General features: G+C 41.0%; 3 protein-coding genes across 5 annotated transcripts; all 3 read left to right on the plus strand.

The window, feature by feature from the left end:
• Positions 1-666: 666 nt before the first annotated feature.
• Positions 667-5,954, plus strand: LOC310815342 (coiled-coil domain-containing protein 80-like; the record flags this gene model as incomplete). Its single annotated transcript, XM_083685078.1, has 7 exons — positions 667-2,196; positions 2,504-2,660; positions 2,740-2,876; positions 3,479-3,630; positions 3,982-4,085; positions 5,074-5,157; positions 5,307-5,954. 7 exons carry the CDS (start codon positions 667-669, stop codon positions 5,606-5,608), a joined length of 2,466 nt encoding a protein of 821 aa, XP_083541204.1. The 3' UTR covers positions 5,609-5,954.
• Positions 5,955-7,067: 1,113 nt separating this feature from the next.
• Positions 7,068-12,398, plus strand: atg3 (autophagy related 3). Its single transcript, XM_083684992.1, has 12 exons — positions 7,068-7,265; positions 7,941-7,982; positions 8,090-8,139; positions 8,271-8,341; positions 8,760-8,867; positions 9,007-9,056; positions 9,202-9,292; positions 9,439-9,473; positions 9,581-9,736; positions 9,908-10,035; positions 10,356-10,424; positions 10,708-12,398. The coding sequence occupies exons 1-12, from the start codon at positions 7,194-7,196 to the stop codon at positions 10,787-10,789; spliced, it is 954 nt and encodes a 317-aa protein (XP_083541118.1). The 5' UTR covers positions 7,068-7,193; the 3' UTR covers positions 10,790-12,398.
• Positions 12,399-13,028: 630 nt separating this feature from the next.
• Positions 13,029-19,051, plus strand: slc19a2 (solute carrier family 19 member 2). Of its 3 annotated transcripts, none has more exons than XM_083684600.1 (6): positions 13,029-13,183; positions 14,280-14,834; positions 15,439-15,712; positions 15,965-16,157; positions 16,556-16,697; positions 16,899-19,051. In XM_083684600.1, exons 1-6 carry the CDS (start codon positions 13,061-13,063, stop codon positions 17,082-17,084), a joined length of 1,473 nt encoding a protein of 490 aa, XP_083540726.1. In that variant the 5' UTR covers positions 13,029-13,060; the 3' UTR covers positions 17,085-19,051. The 3 variants fall into 3 exon arrangements, with proteins under 3 accessions (XP_083540726.1, XP_083540727.1, XP_083540728.1); XM_083684601.1 differs by having other exon boundaries at positions 15,454-15,712; positions 16,899-19,050; XM_083684602.1 differs by lacking the exon at positions 13,029-13,183 and adding an exon at positions 13,726-13,821 and having other exon boundaries at positions 16,899-19,048.
• The last annotated feature ends 2 nt before the right edge of the window (positions 19,052-19,053 follow it).

Raw genomic sequence — 19,053 nt, forward strand, 5'->3', positions numbered from 1 at the left:
GCTGGAAAAGTGGACCATTTTGATGAAGCAATCTTCGTAGTAAGTTTTTCATTGACAGAGGAGAGAAGACAGCTGTTTTTGGACAGCAGCATTATTTTATCTTTTCGGAATACGACATGGACTACAAGCTGGTTTTTCTATCATCTGATGTTTTTTCAACGGCTTTGACCCTGACTCAGCAATTATAAATCGGTTTCATTAAATGTTAAAGTGTTTTCTATTGCCTAATCAAATGAAATTTGACAAAATTATTGTAATTGCATTTTTCCCCCTGCTGTTTCGACTTTATTCTGTCTCTTTGAGCTAGTTATGTCATTTAAACATAGTTTCAAAAAAAATATTATGGACTAATATGTCATTGATAATTTCATTTGAAAACGGGACATAGACATACTGTAATGCCTCTATCACTGATTTACTCATGCTCATTTAGGAGTTTTCTTTGACATTACAAAAATGAAAGGGACACTGTGTCTTGCTGTGTTGTTGCTAATGCTGGTATGGAGCACAGAGGCCTATGAGAATAGAGTCCACAGAGGGACAATTCTTCGAAGAACATCCCTCAAACGGATGAACACGCTGACTGTAGCAGGGGAAGATAATGACAGTATTGCTTCTTCCACTGGTGGTGTAAGTGCATCTAATTTGGAAAGCTATCATGAGACTATGCAAGGAGATCAGAAAGCTGATTCTTCAAGAGGAGGAAGAGGGCCACACAGGAGAGTGATTCCAAGCAGAAGAGTGCCCCAACCAAAGAACCCCACAAGCCAGGTCGGCAGTGGCACCTCTCAGGTCAACAGTAAACCAGTGACAGAGGGGGCACAATCCACTCCAATCCGTATGCCCTCCAGGGCCGGCTCCCTAAATGTTCTAGCTAAATTTGCAGGGAAGAGCCGTGTCCTTGTCATATCCGCCCCGCACGACTCTGACAGCTACTATCAGCTCATGGTGAGCCTCCTTAAATCGGACGTGTATTGCGAGATGGCCGAGCGACACATGCAGCAGATCATCATGTTCCATCAAGAGGGGGAGATGGCGGGTAAGGTGCGACGGGTCACCAGCAGGGGGCAGATCATGGAAGAGACCCTGGATTCTGCCATTATCCCCAGGCTGATGAACTTCCTCAAGATGGAGGAGGGCAAGTTTGGCATGGTCCTCCTGAGGAAGACCCTTCAGGTGGAGGAGAGATACCCATACCCAGTCAGGTTGGAGGCTATGTACGAGGTAATGGACCAAACCCCCATGCGTAAGCTGGAAAAGGCCAGGCAAAGGGGCTTCGTGCAGAGGTGCAAGGCGACTGGTGTTGAGGGTCAGGTGGTTGAGTCTCAGGGGGCAGTGGCCACAGGCTCGAACGCACAAATGAATGCAACTGTGAAGAGGGTGCCAGTGATGAAGGAGATAGAGAGAAAAGCTCAAGCATACACACAGACTACCAAGGCTATGACGGCTTCCACCAGCACCAGAAGACCAACAATAACAAGGCCAACAACACCCACAACAACAACTACAACAAGACCAACCACAACATCGCCAATAACTTGGTCAACTGCAACCACAACTAACCCTACCACAACCATTACCGCGACCTCAGCTCCTTTTAACTCTCAGAAGCTATTTGATTCCCAAACGGCAACACACAGGAACCCAGCTCCCGCCACCACTGATGACTCCTACTATGCTCTCTCAATGAACAATGGCAGAGACCAACCAACTCCCAAACCAACCACCAATCTCATCAGTGCAGCTCATTCCATTACAGAATCCATTGGTGGATACGGAGAACAGTATATAGATTCGACAGATAGTCAAAAAGCTGGCACCCCTCCAACTGAACTCAGTTACGACAATCCAAATAAAGGTGGGGATGAGCTGGGTAAGAACGGGGCAGAGAGGTCCATAGACACTGATGCTGAGGTGGAAATAACTTCCCCCAAGAAGGGGAAGGTGAGGCAGGACAATGTAGAGAAGAACAAAAAGATGGACAAATCTATCAAAAGGAATAAAGCAGACAAGAGGAAGTCAAATGCTGCAAAAGATGGTGATGGCATCTATCGCGGGGGAAAAAGTGGAAAGAAGGGCGCCATGCCCACTCACCAAGAAGAAAATGGTGACGAGAGTTCCTCTGTGAAACAACCTGATTCCATGGGACCTTTAGCTTCCTTTTTTGGTTCTTTTGAAAGAAGACAAAGGCTGCTTGTGAGTATTCTCCCATTACATGAAACCAGGGTATTTCTTAAACCTAACAAGAGGCCGTATGGACTTCAGATACGCATGTCCATAAGATCAAGTTTAGGGAACCCCATGGGCACACTGATGTGTACAGTATAAAACATTATCAGGGCCAAGAGGTTTTACATTACCAGACCAGGAAAACTATTTGCCCAATTTATGGCCAATAACTAGGTTATAAGCCTACAGTATAACCAGGACCTGGCGTTTTTCCTGGTCAGATTGAAACCTATTCCTATACTTCGTACAACAATTTCTTATTTTTCCATCTCAGGTGATCACTGCTCCCAGTGAGGAGAATCGCATGTTTACTCAACAGAGGGATGAGTATCTGGAGCAAATCTGTGAGATGGCTGTCCGAAAAATCTCTATTGTTACCATCCTTGGCACTTTGACCAATGGCTCCATGAAAATTGATCATTATCAACTGGGTAAGAGATCTCAAACTTTTGATATTTTCCAAGTGTATTATATTCTGGTGAAAAGTGTAATACAAGTCTGTGGTTACAGAGCATGACCAGCCTTTAAAAGACATACAGGAAGAGGTCCTCACAAACCAGCTACTCATTAAAGCGCTGAGGAAGGATTTAGGATTGACGTTTAATGACTACTATATGGTGCTGACTGACTTTGACATGAAAGTTAAGGTTGGTGCACACTTTTGATTCATTTTAAATTGTTTCCCCATAGCTGTGAGATACAATGTAAATATTAGTATGTTATGAATGTGCAAATTATATTATTGTATATTCAGGATATACCTATTTTACTTTGAATAATGCACTGGAACATGTCTTAGTTTAACCGTTTATTGAATATAAAATGGTAATACAATTAGGCTTTGGCGTATTTGGATGGCTCTGCCCTTTGGAGCGGCCCCTGCCTGGGAGTTATAAATGACCACAACACATACATGTATATAACATGGCAGGGAGCCCATTTATCAACCCCCTGATAGATACAGGCTGAGCAGAACTAGAGTAGGTGGAGGCTGGGTGTAGTGGTGGGAACAAACACAATAGCAACACTGTCATAGCACAGTAATGACCAACAGTCCCAGCAACCATACAGTTGACCACTTAAATAGGCCGCCATATCAACACGTAACATGTGATTGTGTGCATAGATGTAGACAGCTGATCTGTCACCTGACAGACACTTAGCACTGACTTATAGAAGTGTGTCCTGCCTGAACTAAGTTCGCTCCCTATATCTGTCTTGTTTGAGATCTTGTTTTTGTCTTCCATAGCAAGAATATGAGGTGCCGATTGCCATGAAGGCAGTGTTTGACTTCATAGACACATTTACTTCCCGCATCAAAGAAATGGAGCAGCAGAGGAAGCAAGGCGTAATGTGCAAGAAAGAAGACACATCTAGATCATTAGAGAACTTTCTTTCAAGGTAGTGGAATTTTGCTACTGTATATTACATATGAGAGTGTTGCTGTACACAATTCACAGTACACAGTAGTTATAGTATGAGGTGCCTAAAACAGACACAGGGATTAATAAAATGTAAGGCAGTATTTATCAAGTAGCTATTTTTTTCCTAGAGTCAAATAAATTAAAAATGAGGTGTGTTTGCGCAAGCAGTGATTTGTAAACGATCAGCATTGCTATGGCAGAATTGTTTCAATTCCAGCCATTCATGGGTTGATCATAAGCAATACGCATTAATGTATTTGTGATCCTTTTTTTTCTAGAAGGATTTCTCATGATGAGTTTCTATTTCTTTATACTCTGTCATATTAAGGTTCCGCTGGAGACGTAGGCTATTTGTCATCTCTTCCCCTGATGGTGAGGAATGGGCCTATCAGCAGCAGCTCTATACACTGACCAGTCAGGCCTGCAATCTGGGTGAGCCCATAGTGTTGTCTCAAGCATTAATGGTCCATTAGACGTATCGTGATGATTTTACTAGGCCCCTTAAGTGTTTGTCCTGGCAATGTCACACCCACTTGGGGAGATGTTCAGAGTATGGACACTATGGACAGCATTTTCTGTCTTGAGTCCCCAACGTTCAAGAGAACACACATTTCCCAAATACCTCACTCCATGTGCAATAGGAACACTGCTGGGAGTGTTTGCTCTCAAATTCCACTCCTGAACCACTCTGTCCTTCACTATTAGGCCTACCTGTACTGCGGCGCATGTTGCATTAATTGGACTTTGGACACTTGCTTCAGATTAAAGGCCCAATATGTAAAACCTCACTTCTAGATGAAACATTCCATCCTATGGATTCAAACACTGGATTCAAACACATGTATAATGGATCAACATTAATATTGCTTGGCGCATGCAATAATAATCAAAGCATTTCAGTCATTAAGTTCTTTAATAAGCAAATGGTGACTTGTTGCATGCAACGTCTTTGCAAAGAATGAAAACTGTGACAAATCATGTAACAAACAGCATTTGCAATTCAAACAAATGGAAGAGAATTTGTATGCTTAGCTGAAACTTGCCCGCATTGTTTCCATCAGCAAAGAGAATCCACTTAAAAGGCTGGGATAGAGGTCTCTTGAGACTCACCAGAATGTTTGGTATTTGGTTTTGAGCTTGTTGTAGAAGAAAATGGGTTCAGCTACTCATGTTGGTCTAGCCTTGATGAAAAACAGGCCTCAAAACATGGGAGGACACTCTCTTTTATTAGATGCATCAGAGCTTTTCCATGGGGAGATGACATTGATAACATTAGAAACTTCAATTTGACTGCAAACTCTATAAGTTTGATCTATAAGAACTGCCTTGGGGTAAGGGCTAGTGCTCAGAACTGGGTCCAAGAACTCAGGTTTAGAGTGCCCATGTGAAATTATGTGTTTGCATTTGGCTCACCCCTCAGGCCTACGTCACTTGTCTGTGCTGAAGCTCGTAGGGAAGGACATGGATGATATGGGCGGAGTCCTGGAGCTCTATCCAATCAACGGTAAGAGTGAGCTGTAATCCAATCAAATCTGTCATAGTAATGTTTATGCAGTATCCTTGTTGACAAACAAACTACTGCAATGCAATTTCCGTCATAAAGATAATCTATTCTATTCTACTCTGCTCTGCCCTGCCCTGCCTCTACCACAGGGAGTGCAACAGTGGACCGCGAGGACCTCTCTGCCTCTCTGGTGAAGGATGTTAGGAACTACTTCCAAATCAGTACAGAGTACTTCTCCATGCTTCTAGTGGGGAAAGATGGCAATGTCAAGTCCTGGTACCCATCACCAATGTGGTCCATGTCCATCATGTATGACCTGGTGGATTCCATGCAGCTTCGCAGGCAGGAGATGGCTATCCAGCAGTCCCTTGGCATGCGATGTCCCGAAGATGAGTATGATCACCACGGCGACAGAGACCCAGACAGTTACCACCGGGGATATGGTTACTAAGGGAATGAGAAGGTGTTCCCTTCTTCTAGGTTGTCTTACATTTATATTTGGGTCTGGGTTGATCTCCCATGAACAATTTTAAGTTGTTGTATAAATATGACATTCCTTTTTAAAATATTTTTCTTTTAGAAATTGACGTTCTGTTATAGATTATGAAGAAAAATATGTACTTTCTATTTGATTTTATTAGATTTCATTAGATTTTTGTCTATTGAATGCTTGTTTCGAAAGGTTTGGGATCTCAAAATTCAAATATTCATCATGCTTTATGTGTCATATTCTTTGCATGTTCTGCTATCATGATGAAATAAATTTCCCATTTCAGATTGAAGCTGTTTATAGCATCACAAGTCTCAAATGCTGTCTGATCATTTTTCATATCAGGTGTCTTGTCTAGTATCAGTTTACATTGGCGCTTCTTAGAGACCGCTGTATTATAATAAAAGCCATAGATTTAATCCATTGGTGACATTACAGTTAGTTCATATGGAAATGAAAATTATTTTGATTTGTACTTGTAGAAAGAAAACTCACTCAATCTTTTGGTACAGAGAAGTTTGAAGCAGGTCTATCGTATCAGCTGCATCTTGTAGGCTGTCCAAAGCCTTGGGTGCCTCAAGGGAGCAGCATCAGCATGAGTTGATCTCTGGGTTTCCAGATTTTCACCAGGGGGTTGTAATGAACAATTTAAACCACTTAACACATTTTTCAACACTCAATACCTTACTATTTTCACTCATGAGATAGACCAAGCATAGTACAAGTGAGAGAATTACATTCCTCATGCCAATTGTATAACTCATAGGAAGTTCACAAATGGTGTCAGTCACAGACAGTTGTATTTGCAATTTCATTTGCAAGGGCTTGACCCCATGGACACTTCACATAATGAATTATCTTTGACTCATTTGCAGCCTGGGGGTTTGTTTTGATTGCAGAAAGAGCACAGAATATTCAAATGTTTGATAAGTTGATCAAGTTGTCTTTGTAGATGTAGATATATGGAAAACACTCCGACCTAGAGATGACTATGAAAATACCATAATAATAATGTATACAAAAAAAACAATTCAAAAATATTATTATTATTGAATTCTATTTTTTATCATCTGTCCCTTGTAGTGGACATCGGGTCTTGTTTGATCACAGAATGTATGCGATCAAACAATGTTCTCAGAATTTTTATTTCATGAACATTAAAAACAGTTAGATGGAAGGAAACACACACAACTATGGCATCACGAGAAAGGTCAGGATGTCCTCTTGACAGTACAGTAGGACTCAAATAGATTGCATAAATGGTGCTTGATTTAAAGGTCTCAGACTCATGTCCCCCACAGAGGACAAAAAGGAATTGCCGGGGCTTAGAAGGATAAGAAAAATACTTACCCAGAAACCCCGTGAAGACGTGTAGGCTCGCGAGAATTGAACAACGGAAGGAATTGACGAATGAGAGGTCATGTGATCTGTTGCTCACAAATTTAGTCAACAATCTCTTCGCTTGCCTGACCAAAATATTAAAAAACCTCAATTCTTCTGGCGTTTGAAGACGTTTCGATCTGACAGGAGAGCGCATAGATGTAACATGCAGAACGTCATTAATTCTGTAAAAGGCACGGCCCTGGGAGTGGCCGAGTTTCTCACTCCAGTTCTGAAGGTAAGATAGTAAATGAGCTGGCTAGTCTGTCAGGCATGATGATGATGATGATGATGTGGTGAAGGAAGCTAACATGCTACTACCTAGCAACTCGAAATGCTTGCAAAGAAGTCTTTCTTCCACCAGGCACCACTGCTCTCAACATTCTTTACACTCAATTAGATGAATCTCATAAATGAGTCATATATCAGATCATGTTTGACTGCAATTTATTTAGCTAGCTTTCGAGACAGTTAAGGAAGCTACTAGCAAGCAACGCAGCAAAAACGAAACCGTGAGCTCTCAGTTACTAGTTTACAGAAATATGGCTATGACAGACAAATCTCAGTACAACAATACATGGCAAATTTGTAACGACCTTTGGCTTTGAAGTGTGGTCTTATGTTAGCTACATTGTATCCTTTTGAGTGATTCCACACCACCTGAGGACATCAGGGGATTTGACACAAGTGTTGAGTTTGAGAACTCAATCGTGCAATTAAGAAAGGAATGTCTAAGCTCTGTAATGAATTTATCTGCAGGCAAGTGGCACTACTGACACAAGTCTGTTAGTCAAGCGCATGTCCATGCCATCTCTCCTGCTGAACTTATAGTCTACTCCTCCATCTGATAGGAGAATCACACGCTTATATATGTTCAATCAACAACTATGTTATTATTGACTTTGTCTTTCAGGAATCAAAATTTAAAGAGACTGGGGTTATCACACCAGAGGAGGTGAGCAAACCCTGCTGTCTCATCATTTTCTCACAGAATGAGCAGGACACGGGATAACTGAATGAACTATGCCAACTTGCTCTTAACTTCTTTCTTTCTCTTGCTAGTTTGTTGCTGCAGGAGATCATCTGGTTCACCACTGCCCCACATGGAAATGGTGAGTGCTCTTTTGTATGCAATCATGCATGGCATATCTGTACTGATCATCATCATCAGGTCTTCAAGTATAACATCACATATAATGTTCAGTGCTGGAATCAAAGATAACCTCATGTTTATTCTATCAAGGGCATCTGGGGAAGAGGCGAAGGTGAAGCCCTATTTACCCAAGGATAAACAGTTCCTATTAACTCGCAATGGTAAGGGAAGCACAGTGGGTTAAATCTGGGCATAAATGATCATGCAAATGTATTATTAGACTCAATATCATTCTACACGTGATTTAAAAAGGTCTGTTGTGCAGGGGTGATGTTATGATTCGGCCCTGTCTAGGATACTGTTACTTGGAAAAACATTCAGCTTCCACTTGAAAACAGAAATTACATTTATTCATCCAGTCCTGTTTGGTGGTGCATAGTCTGCATTTTGTTTCAAAACGGAGACTGTACTATGTAACTGTACTACTTGAAGTACCTGTCCAATATCAATGCTCCTTTTAGTTTTCTTGAACATGTTTTCTTCCCTGAATTTGTGTTGTTATTTTAGTGCCATTGTCATATTTCTATAGTTATATAGTGCTACTTTGTCCTTACCCGATGCCTCTGTGTGTGCCTGCAGTTCCCTGCTACAAGCGCTGTAAACAGATGGAGTATTCTGATGAGCTGGAGGCGATAATAGAGGAGGATGATGGGGATGGGGGATGGGTGGACACCTACCACAACTCTGGTTGGCCTAGCAATCATTTGTTGTTGTGTTTTTCTCTGCTATGTACATTCAATATTTATATTCTGTTAGGCTTAATAATTTATGAAATTCACTTTTGGGTTTGTCCATGAATTTAGGTCTCCTATTTATTTTGATCTAGGTGTAATGGGAGTAACAGAAGCTGTGCGCGACATTTCTTTGGACAATAAGGTACATTTGTGGAATTTATGTGAATATATACGTGAACGCCTGTAATTGATCATCAAAGATAATAAATCCTCCTTTGTATTCATCAGACTTTCCTAACTGCTATTTGTATATTGATTGGCTGATATTTGTATTCTTGTTTTTAAAGGACAATATGAACATGAACGTGAACTCTGGCACTTGTGGGAATGGTGATGATGAGGATGAGGATGATGAAGGAGAGGCAGCAGATATGGAAGGTACTGACTATCTCTTTACTCCTGAAGGAATGTTCAATCTTCATTATTAATTAAATAGAGATGTGCAGATCTAATTTAGACATCTCCTCAACAGTCTTCAAAATGCTTTGAATTTAATAATGGTGTATCATGTTCTATTCTTTCAGAGTATGAGGAAAGTGGTCTTTTGGAAACAGATGAGGTAAAATGTTCTGCATGTTGTAGTGTTGTAATATCTACTGAACACTATTGTTTTTTAAGGAAGTCATATCCTCCATTCTATGCATCCTATTTTTGCCATTTCCTCAGGCAACTCTGGACACCAGTAAAATGGTGGATTCCTCCAAATCCAAAGCTGAGGCGGGGTGCGAAGACGCCATTCTTCAGACTCGAACCTATGACCTCTACATCACATATGACAAATATTACCAGACTCCTCGACTCTGGCTATTTGGATACGATGAGGTAAGTTGATGGATCAGATTCTTAAAGCTAGTTCTTGCTTTGCGGATCACACTAAACATCGTTTCATCAAGGAAATAAATCCAATTGCAGAATCTGATGTCACAGTTTATCCTTGATCATATGAAGTGTTTTTAATGTTGCTGATTCTATTTGTGCCAATAACTCATACAGGACAGACAACCCCTGACAGTGGATCAAATGTACGAGGACATCAGTCAGGATCATGTTAAGAAAACAGTGACTATCGAGAACCACCCGAACCTCCCGCCTCCTGCTATGTGTTCTGTCCACCCCTGCAGGTGAGATCGTCAACATGCTCTCAAATGACAACCACAAAATATGTGTACTTCAGAGGTTGTTTATCATTATACATTTGCTCAGTAGTTATAAGTAGGGCCAGAAGTCATTTGTCATTCAAATTGAGCTCAAATGTATATATTAATGAATATAGTTTGCTTTATGATGCAGAGAACTCTGTAACAAAATTGTTTGCATCTGTCCCTGGTTATAAGTTGTGAAAATGAGGGTGCTGTTATCTTGAAGTGATCGTACTGCACAACTTGTAGACAGAGAGCTTTTTGACACCCAGTAAGCTAATGTTGCTGCTCATGTTTTCCAGACATGCTGAAGTGATGAAAAAAATCATTGAGACTGTTGCGGAAGGAGGAGGAGAACTTGGAGTGCATATGTATCCTTTTAAGTGAATTGTATATAGAGCTTGATTAGTCAAATGCTTTCAGTGCTGCTTTCAGAGATTCTGGCTGTGAAGATGCAGGGCTTTTCATAGTACTCGGGCAGTCACAGTCAAAATACTTGTGGAGGGTGCTGTATGTCACTACAGTACTGGTATTTTAATGTCACCCAAGCTACTAGAAAGTGTGAGAGGAATAGTGTGATGACTATTTGTAGTGCTGCCAATTCACTATTTGTTTTTCATTCTTGCCCACAGTTATTTCTTAACTCTGAGTTAGGTATCTTTTGATCTTCTTGAAATTTGTCCAAGCCGTGATTCCCACGATAGAATACGACTACACAAGGAACTTCACCATGTAGCTTTGTCCCGAGAGATCATGTGCTCCTGCGAAATATCTTTGAGTGTGAAAGGATCTGGAATTCTGTTGCGGTCTTCCGGCAACATTAGTGGTGCATGGGGATTGTTTCTCTCAGAATTACTTTTTTGGTAATGTTCTGGGTACTCTGAGACACTTTGTAGGGGGGGGGATATATCATTGGAACGCTGAGTGGTGGATAGGTGTACACATGTTGGTTCATCTCCTTCTCAATGATAATGGCTTTATGTGGTGACCAATCTCGCAGTGTTTGTCTGGAAGATTCTCACTCTAATTGGCACATGCCCCGCTCTGCACTCAACAACATTTAAAGATGACAAAGGCCCTGTGCAAAAACAACCCTATCCACTTTGCCTTTGACACTTGTATAGCTCTGAAAGGGTTTGATTGGTATAAGCAAGATGGTGGAAGCTCCACTTTGCCCTCTGATAGGCAAGTTGGACGTTTCACCATTTTGGTTATACTACATTACCTATCCAACCGTTTCAGATCTATTTTAGTTGCTACGGAGTTGGGGCTGGAGGTTGTAACTGGACAGGGCCCATATTTAATTTCATTCTTTGACAGACAGGCATTTCAATTTGTTTTTCTTCTACTCTCATCAATAATCATATGCACATTTTTCACCATTGTATTGGTGCCACTATAATTGCCTCTTGAAGTGCTAACCAAATATCATCTTTGTAAGCGTCATTGATATAAATTTCTCTCTGTAATCATTTTCTGTCCACTCCGCACTAAGCTTTGACAGTGTGCTGCACTTTGCTGGAGTAATGTTTGAACCTTGTTAAACTGATTCAGACCTATGCCAGTGTGTCTTAATGCTTGTTCTGAGGGTGGAATCGTATTTTGAGATCCGCGGGCGTAAATCGAATCAGCGCTCAAATGTCCCATTGACATCAACGCAAGATTTTACGCGCGTGGATCTCGAGTTAGGATTCCACCCTGAATGTGTAAAATGGTCTATTGGGCCCAAGGCCAAACATGTAGTTGGTTCCTGTAATTGGAGTGGGTGTCTTTTTTTCTTTCGTTTTCTTTTGCAATGTAGTGTTCTTTTCCTGCTCATTTCCTCTGTCACAACTTCAGAAAAATGAGGAAGTTCCTCTGTCTTGTCCTGTAGAGATGGCGTCAAAGTGATTGTATTGTACTTTGTGTGAACATTTACTGTAATGACCCTCAAGGTTGCCTGAATTTGCAGTGTGCAGAGATCTTTCATCAAATGCGGGTACATTATAAGAGTCTCTTAGACCAGGAGTTGAGTCTTGATTGTCTTTTCAAATGATGGGTCAGAAACCACCCAAGACTATTCTAACTAACTTCTGCAAAGGAATTTCTTCTGGACAGGTTCTGCACAGTGCATTGTTAACTAACTATACTCTGTCTCAATAACATTAGCATGGTATAACTCGCTCATTAATGCTGAAGTACTGATCATTATGTACCAACTAAACTGATTCCATGGACTTTCATTTCCAAGTACCAGCTGGACAGGCACCATGGCCCGTTCTCTGTTGTCGCCTATTTATCCAACAGTGTTAAAATGCTCGGAATATTTTAAAGTAAATTACATTTATCAATAAAGATTTCCTCAACTATTATCAGTGGATTGTTTTAATTTCAACAGTAATAGGCTATTACTAAATAACATTAGCCTATATATATCAGAGTAATTAGTAGTTATTAGTTAGCCACTAATCAATCTTTTGTAAACAGATACCATCATTATGGTATTTGAGAGATGTATTGATTGCACAGTTAAGTTGATGGTTGTGATTATTCAGAGAATTCATATGTTATATTGAGGATTTCCCGTCATGTTGTCACAGCCATGTTTGCAAGCCCTATACAGGCAGAATTACACTTCATTGTCGCCTAGCCTATCCAGAATTCTAGTCGGACGTCCAACACAAGCCCAGTGACTCAAAATTAAGCACTCTTGGTTCGCGTGGAAAAGCTCATGTTTGCAGGCATTATATAATATCTAAAAAATATATGCCTGAAATAAATACATTGTAGGTTATATGCACTGCAGTCCATGATTCACATAATTATAGCGAGACTTGTGTTGTTGACTTGTGGAAATCCTGTTATTTGTTGCCTCTCAGGCGAGCCTCTTTGGTTTCTTTCATCTGATTGGTTGAGAGTTTGTCGTCATTTTCTTGCGACTCACAATTTCCCTCGCATAGCGTGCTGTCAGAATCAATCAGCTTGCTACAGTGGTGTGCTTGGAGGTCATGTTCTATTGGTCTTTGATATGTCTGAACTCTATCCCACAATCTTGCTTTGTGTTTATGGATTCTTCTCTAACCTTAGACCTTCTGAACCTTTCCTGAACGCATTTTTGATTGGACCTGACAAAAACCTTACTGCAACAGAGGTAAGTGGAAGGATGCTTAGGTAACTAAGTTGTACACAACAAACATTGAATATAAAGGACTTGTTGCCTTCGGTCATCGACACCTTATTTGTTAGTTGACTAGCTATTTATAGAATAAGCTAGTGTTAGATCCTTATATTGCTTAGACTTGGCTACGTTAGCTAGCTGGTTATATGCGCCAGAGAAGATTCGATTGAGCAAGCTCCCATCGTTAACAGTATCTCAGCCTATTGCTGCCTACAAATACGAAAATTGAGCTGTGTTACATGATACAGCCTCATCTCTGTTCCCGTCGTATTACTCATATACTGAGGTCAAGAATTGATGCTGACAAAGTCCTTACCTATTGCAGATAACTTTCATCACCTTTGGAGGTAGGAGGGTCGTAGAAGTGATGGCGCTGGAAAATCGCAATCAATCGCTGTTAATAAACGTGATAAAAATCTACTTTTTATGCCGTGTGTTACGATAAATACGAGGTCAACATACTGGCCGCCAAACGCATGAAATTATATATATGAAGCCATTCGTTTTTTTTGTTTTTTTTTATTCATAATTTTTTTTCCAGCGTCATCACCTCTAAGACGGGTTGGATCACGAATATACCTCCGAAGTTGGTGAAAGTTATCTGCAAATAGGTACAAGAAATATAACCAATATACGACGGGAACAGATGGGGATAATGCTAATCTAGATTGCAACCTTTGGAATGCTTTGTTGCTGGAATGGAATTTAAAGTCTTGTTTAATCCGAAAATAATTGCTATGAACCCTTTTTGGAGACAATTAATAAACGGTGAAAGGTTAATCCGCACACTTGCTTTTCTGATGGTTGCTTATTCCCTCGTAGTAAGGCATGCAACCCCTGCAGTAGATATAGTATGTACAATAGACTAGGCTTTTATCTGACAATAGCATAGGGATTTGAGCAACATCATCAATACAGCTACCATGAGATACAAAGCGTCTATAAAGTTAGTAATGTGCCAGACATGATATATGCAAAGTAAGGTATTTAGGAGGAAAGAGATGGCCTCCTTCAGTGTTTGATTTCTATATATTAGCAGTTTACACACATTTGTTTCCTCTGTCTGCAGGTTGTAAATGAAATCTACCCAATATGGACCTATTCTTACCTTGTGCTACTCTTCCCTGTCTTCCTGGCTACGGACTACCTCTGCTACAAGCCTGTGCTTATCCTGCAGGCCGCCAGCTTCGTGGTGACCTATGTGATACTGGTGAAAGCTCAGGGAGTGCTGGCCATGCAGCTCCTGGAGTTCTTCTATGGGCTCGCCACCGCCACAGATGTGGCCTATTACTCCTATATCTACAGTGTGGTGGACTCTACCCAGTACCAGAGAGTGACTGGTTACTGTCGCAGCATCACCCTGCTGGGCTCCGCCGTCGGCTCTCTGACCGGGCAGGTCCTAGTGTCTGTGGGTCACATCCCTCTATTCTACCTCAGTGTCATCACTCTGGTGTCGGCCATCTTGGCCTTCACTGCTCCATGGTTTCTGCCCATGCCCAGTAAGAGCTTGTTTTTCCACAAGAGCCCTGGGGCAGAGGAGGGGGGGAAGCTTTCGCATCAGAACAGCAGGGCCCCCATGGAGGAAGTGGAGGACACAGAGAGCAAAGTGCTTCTTAACATCAAGGTGAGTCTCTTATCAAATGGTTGCTGGCAGTTGTTTCACCATGGGAAAGCTCTGAGATTTTACTGTAACATCAAAGATGTTTTTAACACGTGGAACAGGTGTCGCGCTGCTGCAAACGGTATTGCTTCCTCGCACTCCAAACACAAGTCTCGAGCCTGCGTTCTCACCAAAATACCTGATGTTAACCGCACACAGACACACACACACTCACTCCAGTGTATCAAAGGGTCCCATATAACTTCTGAGTGTCCACTCCATGGGGGTGAGATAACAGAGGCACCATACTGATGTAAAGTTAGCCAATCATAGGCAAGTGTTGCACTGACACCAGAGGTTAAGCTTGAACAGGAGACCGACAGTTGGAGCTGAGCAGTTGTGGGAATGTTATTTCAGCTTCAGAAATGTGTTATGTTACACCCAACTGAAATAAAAGAAAAAAATATTGGCTTCACTACATACACAAACAAAAGAATTACAGGTTTGAGATATACTGCAGTAGTGGAGTCTCTCTCTCGCAACACTGGCACATTTCCAAAACTGACCTTGAAATACAATCTTGCTCCATCGCTCAAAGCACACAATGGTCTTACTCAATCCTGTGGAGAATGTCGTCACTCAGGTTACCAAGGCCACTGATTGCGATGGTGATGGCGGTGGCAGTAACAGCGGCCTAGTTGAAGTGTTGAGAATCCTATGGGAAGACTTCCTGCAGTGCTACTCCAGCCGCACCCTTCTTGCCTGGTCGGTGTGGTGGGCCCTCTCCACCTGTGGCTACTTTCAGGTGGTCAACTATGCACAGGCCCTGTGGGAGAAGGTCTTGCCCTCCCATGAGTTTATGATCTACAATGGCTATGTGGAGACAGTCGCAACCTTGCTAGGTAAGACTGATGAAAAACAGTTGATTTGAACCTGTGACCTATATTTCATGTTAACCCATTGCCTAAATACATTTTTTGATTTTTTGTTTATACTGTCATGCACTTTAATGAGTTTGCCATGTATTTTAACATACTGTACAGGGGAGCATGGAAGATATTTTTGCTCACAAATTGAATTCACGCCGAAGTGCACAGCTTGGCAGACTGGATAGTTGGTGTTATTGAGTATTCCTGTGTGATGTCCATCTACAGGTGCACTGGCTGCCTTCGGTGTGGGCTTCGTCAAGATCTCCTGGGCTGTCTGGGGAGAGCTGGCTCTCTGCACGTTCTCTGTGGTTATGGCTGTGGCTATCTACGTCATGGACAAAGTCAGAAACATATGGGTGTGCTACACCTCCTACATCCTCTTCAGAGCAACCTACATGCTGCTCATAACTATTGCTACGTGAGTATGTCAAAGCTTCCCTGAAAACTCTCGGAGACTCGCAGACTGGGGTCTAATACATACTTGTGCTTGGTTTAGCTTGGGGCTAGAGGCTTCCAGCCTTTTAGAGATTTATATTTATACAATGTTGAACTGGTTTGTTACATTACAAACTGTTTGTACCAGTTCACCTGGTTTCTCCTGGTTTATGTAAATTCAAAGATTTGTGTAAGAGCAGTGTTTTTTTAGTTTTATGAATTAAACGGAATCATGTAGTAGTTTTATCAAGCACAACTTATGTATGTGAAAGTATATTTTTAAGTGTGTGTTTCATCAACTCCATGTAGATGAGTAATAGTAAAACAGACAGTTGCAACATCTTTTATATGGTATTTCAAAAGTTTTATTCTGTCCCTCAGGTATCAGATTGCAGCCAACCTAAGCATGCAGCGTTATGCCTTAGTGTTTGGGGTGAACACCTTCATTGCTCTGCTGCTACAGACTCTGCTGACTGTTATTGTTGTGGATAACGTTGGGCTGGGCCTGGACATCTTTCCACAGGTATGTTCTGATTAAGAAAGTAACTAATAAATAAGAAAAAAAATGTTTTTGACACATACCCTTGGAGAGTATTCCTTGTTATTAGTGAGAGTGAAGTATTACTTTTCCACCTAGCCTTTTTTATCTTATTGGTGGAAGTTCCCTTAGGAAAAACAAAGCTATTCTTGTATTTATATTGAACATTTTCTCTTTCCCTCCCAGTTTCTCATCTATGCTAGCTACTTTGCTGTGATAGCAGTTGTCTTCCTTCTGGCTGGCCTATATAAATTGGCATCAAGGAGAGGATCCCAGCCAGAGGCTCAGACTGATACTGGGGAAACGGAGTCGGACTCAGTTGGCAGAGACTCTCCCCCCCTCCATGAGCTACAACAGAGCAAACAGACGTGACCTGTATACAAAGGAACAAGTCCACACACTAGTGTTGAACTTTCAGCTCTCCACCCTTCTCTCTGAAGTGTGCATGTGTTAACTCTGCCTCATGGATTTAAAAGCATTGGATTGGACTAAGCACAGGCTTCAGAGGAGCTTCAACCACATAAATCCAGGAGGGAGGGTGAACGCGTGCATGCATAGTGATGCCTGTGTTGACCCGAGACTCGCGGAGGCCTGCTGATCCGGCAGGCTCGGGTCAATACAAAATAATAGTGGTCGATAGATCTGGTCGGGCTGGTTCAAATTCTATGGGCTAATAACATGAAAGCTATCTTATTGATCGGTATTTTGTTTCCTACTTTGTAGGCTTAGCATATATATTCCTCTAAAATTAAAATGATAAAAGATTCTATGTTTTAATCCAATTTTCATTCAGCTAGTTTGAGCCACTGACTGCCTATTCTATTTTTTATTTTTTTTATTCTCTCTCTCGTTCACTATTTACTGTATGTACAGTATACGCTTAACCTCTTTCTCTCTCTTTCACCTCCTCGATCCCTCTTCCTCCTTTTTTTCCCCTCTCTCTCTGGGTCAGATTCGGATCATTGTTTTATCTGTATGATGTCGAGTTGAGCAGGCTTGTGCCACGTCTATAAAACTGGTGTGGGTCCTTAAATGGAGGTGCGGGTTCTTAAATGGCCGACCCGTGCATCACTAGTGTGCACACTTTGCTAGAAAGGAAGAGAATTGGAATTCAGCATAATAAGACTTTGCCTCTTATGCCTTCGTTTGCTTAAGCACATCTTAGACCATGCAGGCCTAAAGTCCCAAAATATCTTATGATAGTGAGGGGTTAACTAACAGTAATAATGTGTAGTTTGCCATAATGGTATAATCAGCCAGCTAACAAAACAACAGCACTGATGAGCAATCTCAGTTGCAATGTTACATTCAAACTACTGGAAAGAAGTTACGTACATATAATAATAATAATAATAATGTATTATTTATTGTTGCAACGGTAGTTATTTTGTTACTCTAGAAATCATTTAATCAAATCAGGTTTGTCTCTAAGACTTGTGATTTATCACCAATGGATCTGTAATCAATTTGTGCGTGTTAACATCTTGTGTTGAAGACAACAAAGTAAGAAATTAACCAAATTAATGGTATACCTAAGCTATTGAAAATGAGGCTCATATTTATATATTGTAGTAGTACTGTAATCACTGTTGCTATGCTCCTGAATAGATAGCTCTACTACTGAGGAAGTGTTGATGGTTTTCATAAACTGTGTTGAAGGTAAAGCAGAGGAATCTGTTTTCGGCTGTGCCATATGAGTCCATTGCTGTGCATTGGAACAAACCATTGAATTGTTTGACTGATTCTGTGCACTGATGTAATCATTTATTTAGTCTAGGCTATGTCTTGTGGTTACTGAAAGTATTGCTTCCACATGTTACAATTTATACAGCCATATCAGAATAGTGAAACTGATAATCCTAATACTTTGAAGCAGTTAAATTATACAAATTCAGTAAATGTTTAAGTCAAGAATGTATTATGGAAATTCTGTCTTTCTTTTTAACACTGTCGTGTGTCCTTATGTGTATCAAATGCAATATTTTTCAACCCACTTTTTTTAGCACTGAGTAATAAATTATTCTCTAAAATTTGTGGGGGCATTTTTATTCATCATGATTTTGAAGTTAAGAAGGAAGCCGAAGAGAATTAAATGGTTTTAAATAAAATGTGTAGAGCTATTGGATTAGAGAGATATCATAACCGTTAATGGGGATGACAATGTCAGTAGAGTAGACAGAGACCGTGGTTGAGAGGATCAATTTTGAGCAGTTGCTGATCAGTGCCTTTCAATACCTGTTGTATCAATAGGGATCAAATCTGTACGAATATAGCAGCAAGCGCCTTCAATGTGGGAGGCACTTTTTATTACCAATCATTAATGTTTTCTTGACACGTGTAC

Source organism: Argentina silus (genome assembly GCF_951799395.1).
Source record: "Argentina silus genome assembly, chromosome: 14".
Taxonomy (NCBI): domain Eukaryota; kingdom Metazoa; phylum Chordata; class Actinopteri; order Argentiniformes; family Argentinidae; genus Argentina; species Argentina silus.

Bases quoted from the DNA above. Each gene is read 5' to 3' on its own strand.
- slc19a2 (XM_083684600.1), top strand. From the start codon at position 13,061: ATGTCTGAACTCTATCCCACAATCTTGCTTTGTGTTTATGGATTCTTC. The intron at 14,835-15,438 runs GTGAGTCTCTTA...AATCCTGTGGAG, and splicing joins AAGTGCTTCTTAACATCAAG to AATGTCGTCACTCAGGTTAC. The intron at 16,698-16,898 runs GTATGTTCTGAT...TTTCCCTCCCAG, and splicing joins GCCTGGACATCTTTCCACAG to TTTCTCATCTATGCTAGCTA.
- atg3 (XM_083684992.1), top strand. From the start codon at position 7,194: ATGCAGAACGTCATTAATTCTGTAAAAGGCACGGCCCTGGGAGTGGCC. The intron at 9,057-9,201 runs GTACATTTGTGG...TTGTTTTTAAAG, and splicing joins ACATTTCTTTGGACAATAAG to GACAATATGAACATGAACGT. The intron at 9,474-9,580 runs GTAAAATGTTCT...CCATTTCCTCAG, and splicing joins GTCTTTTGGAAACAGATGAG to GCAACTCTGGACACCAGTAA.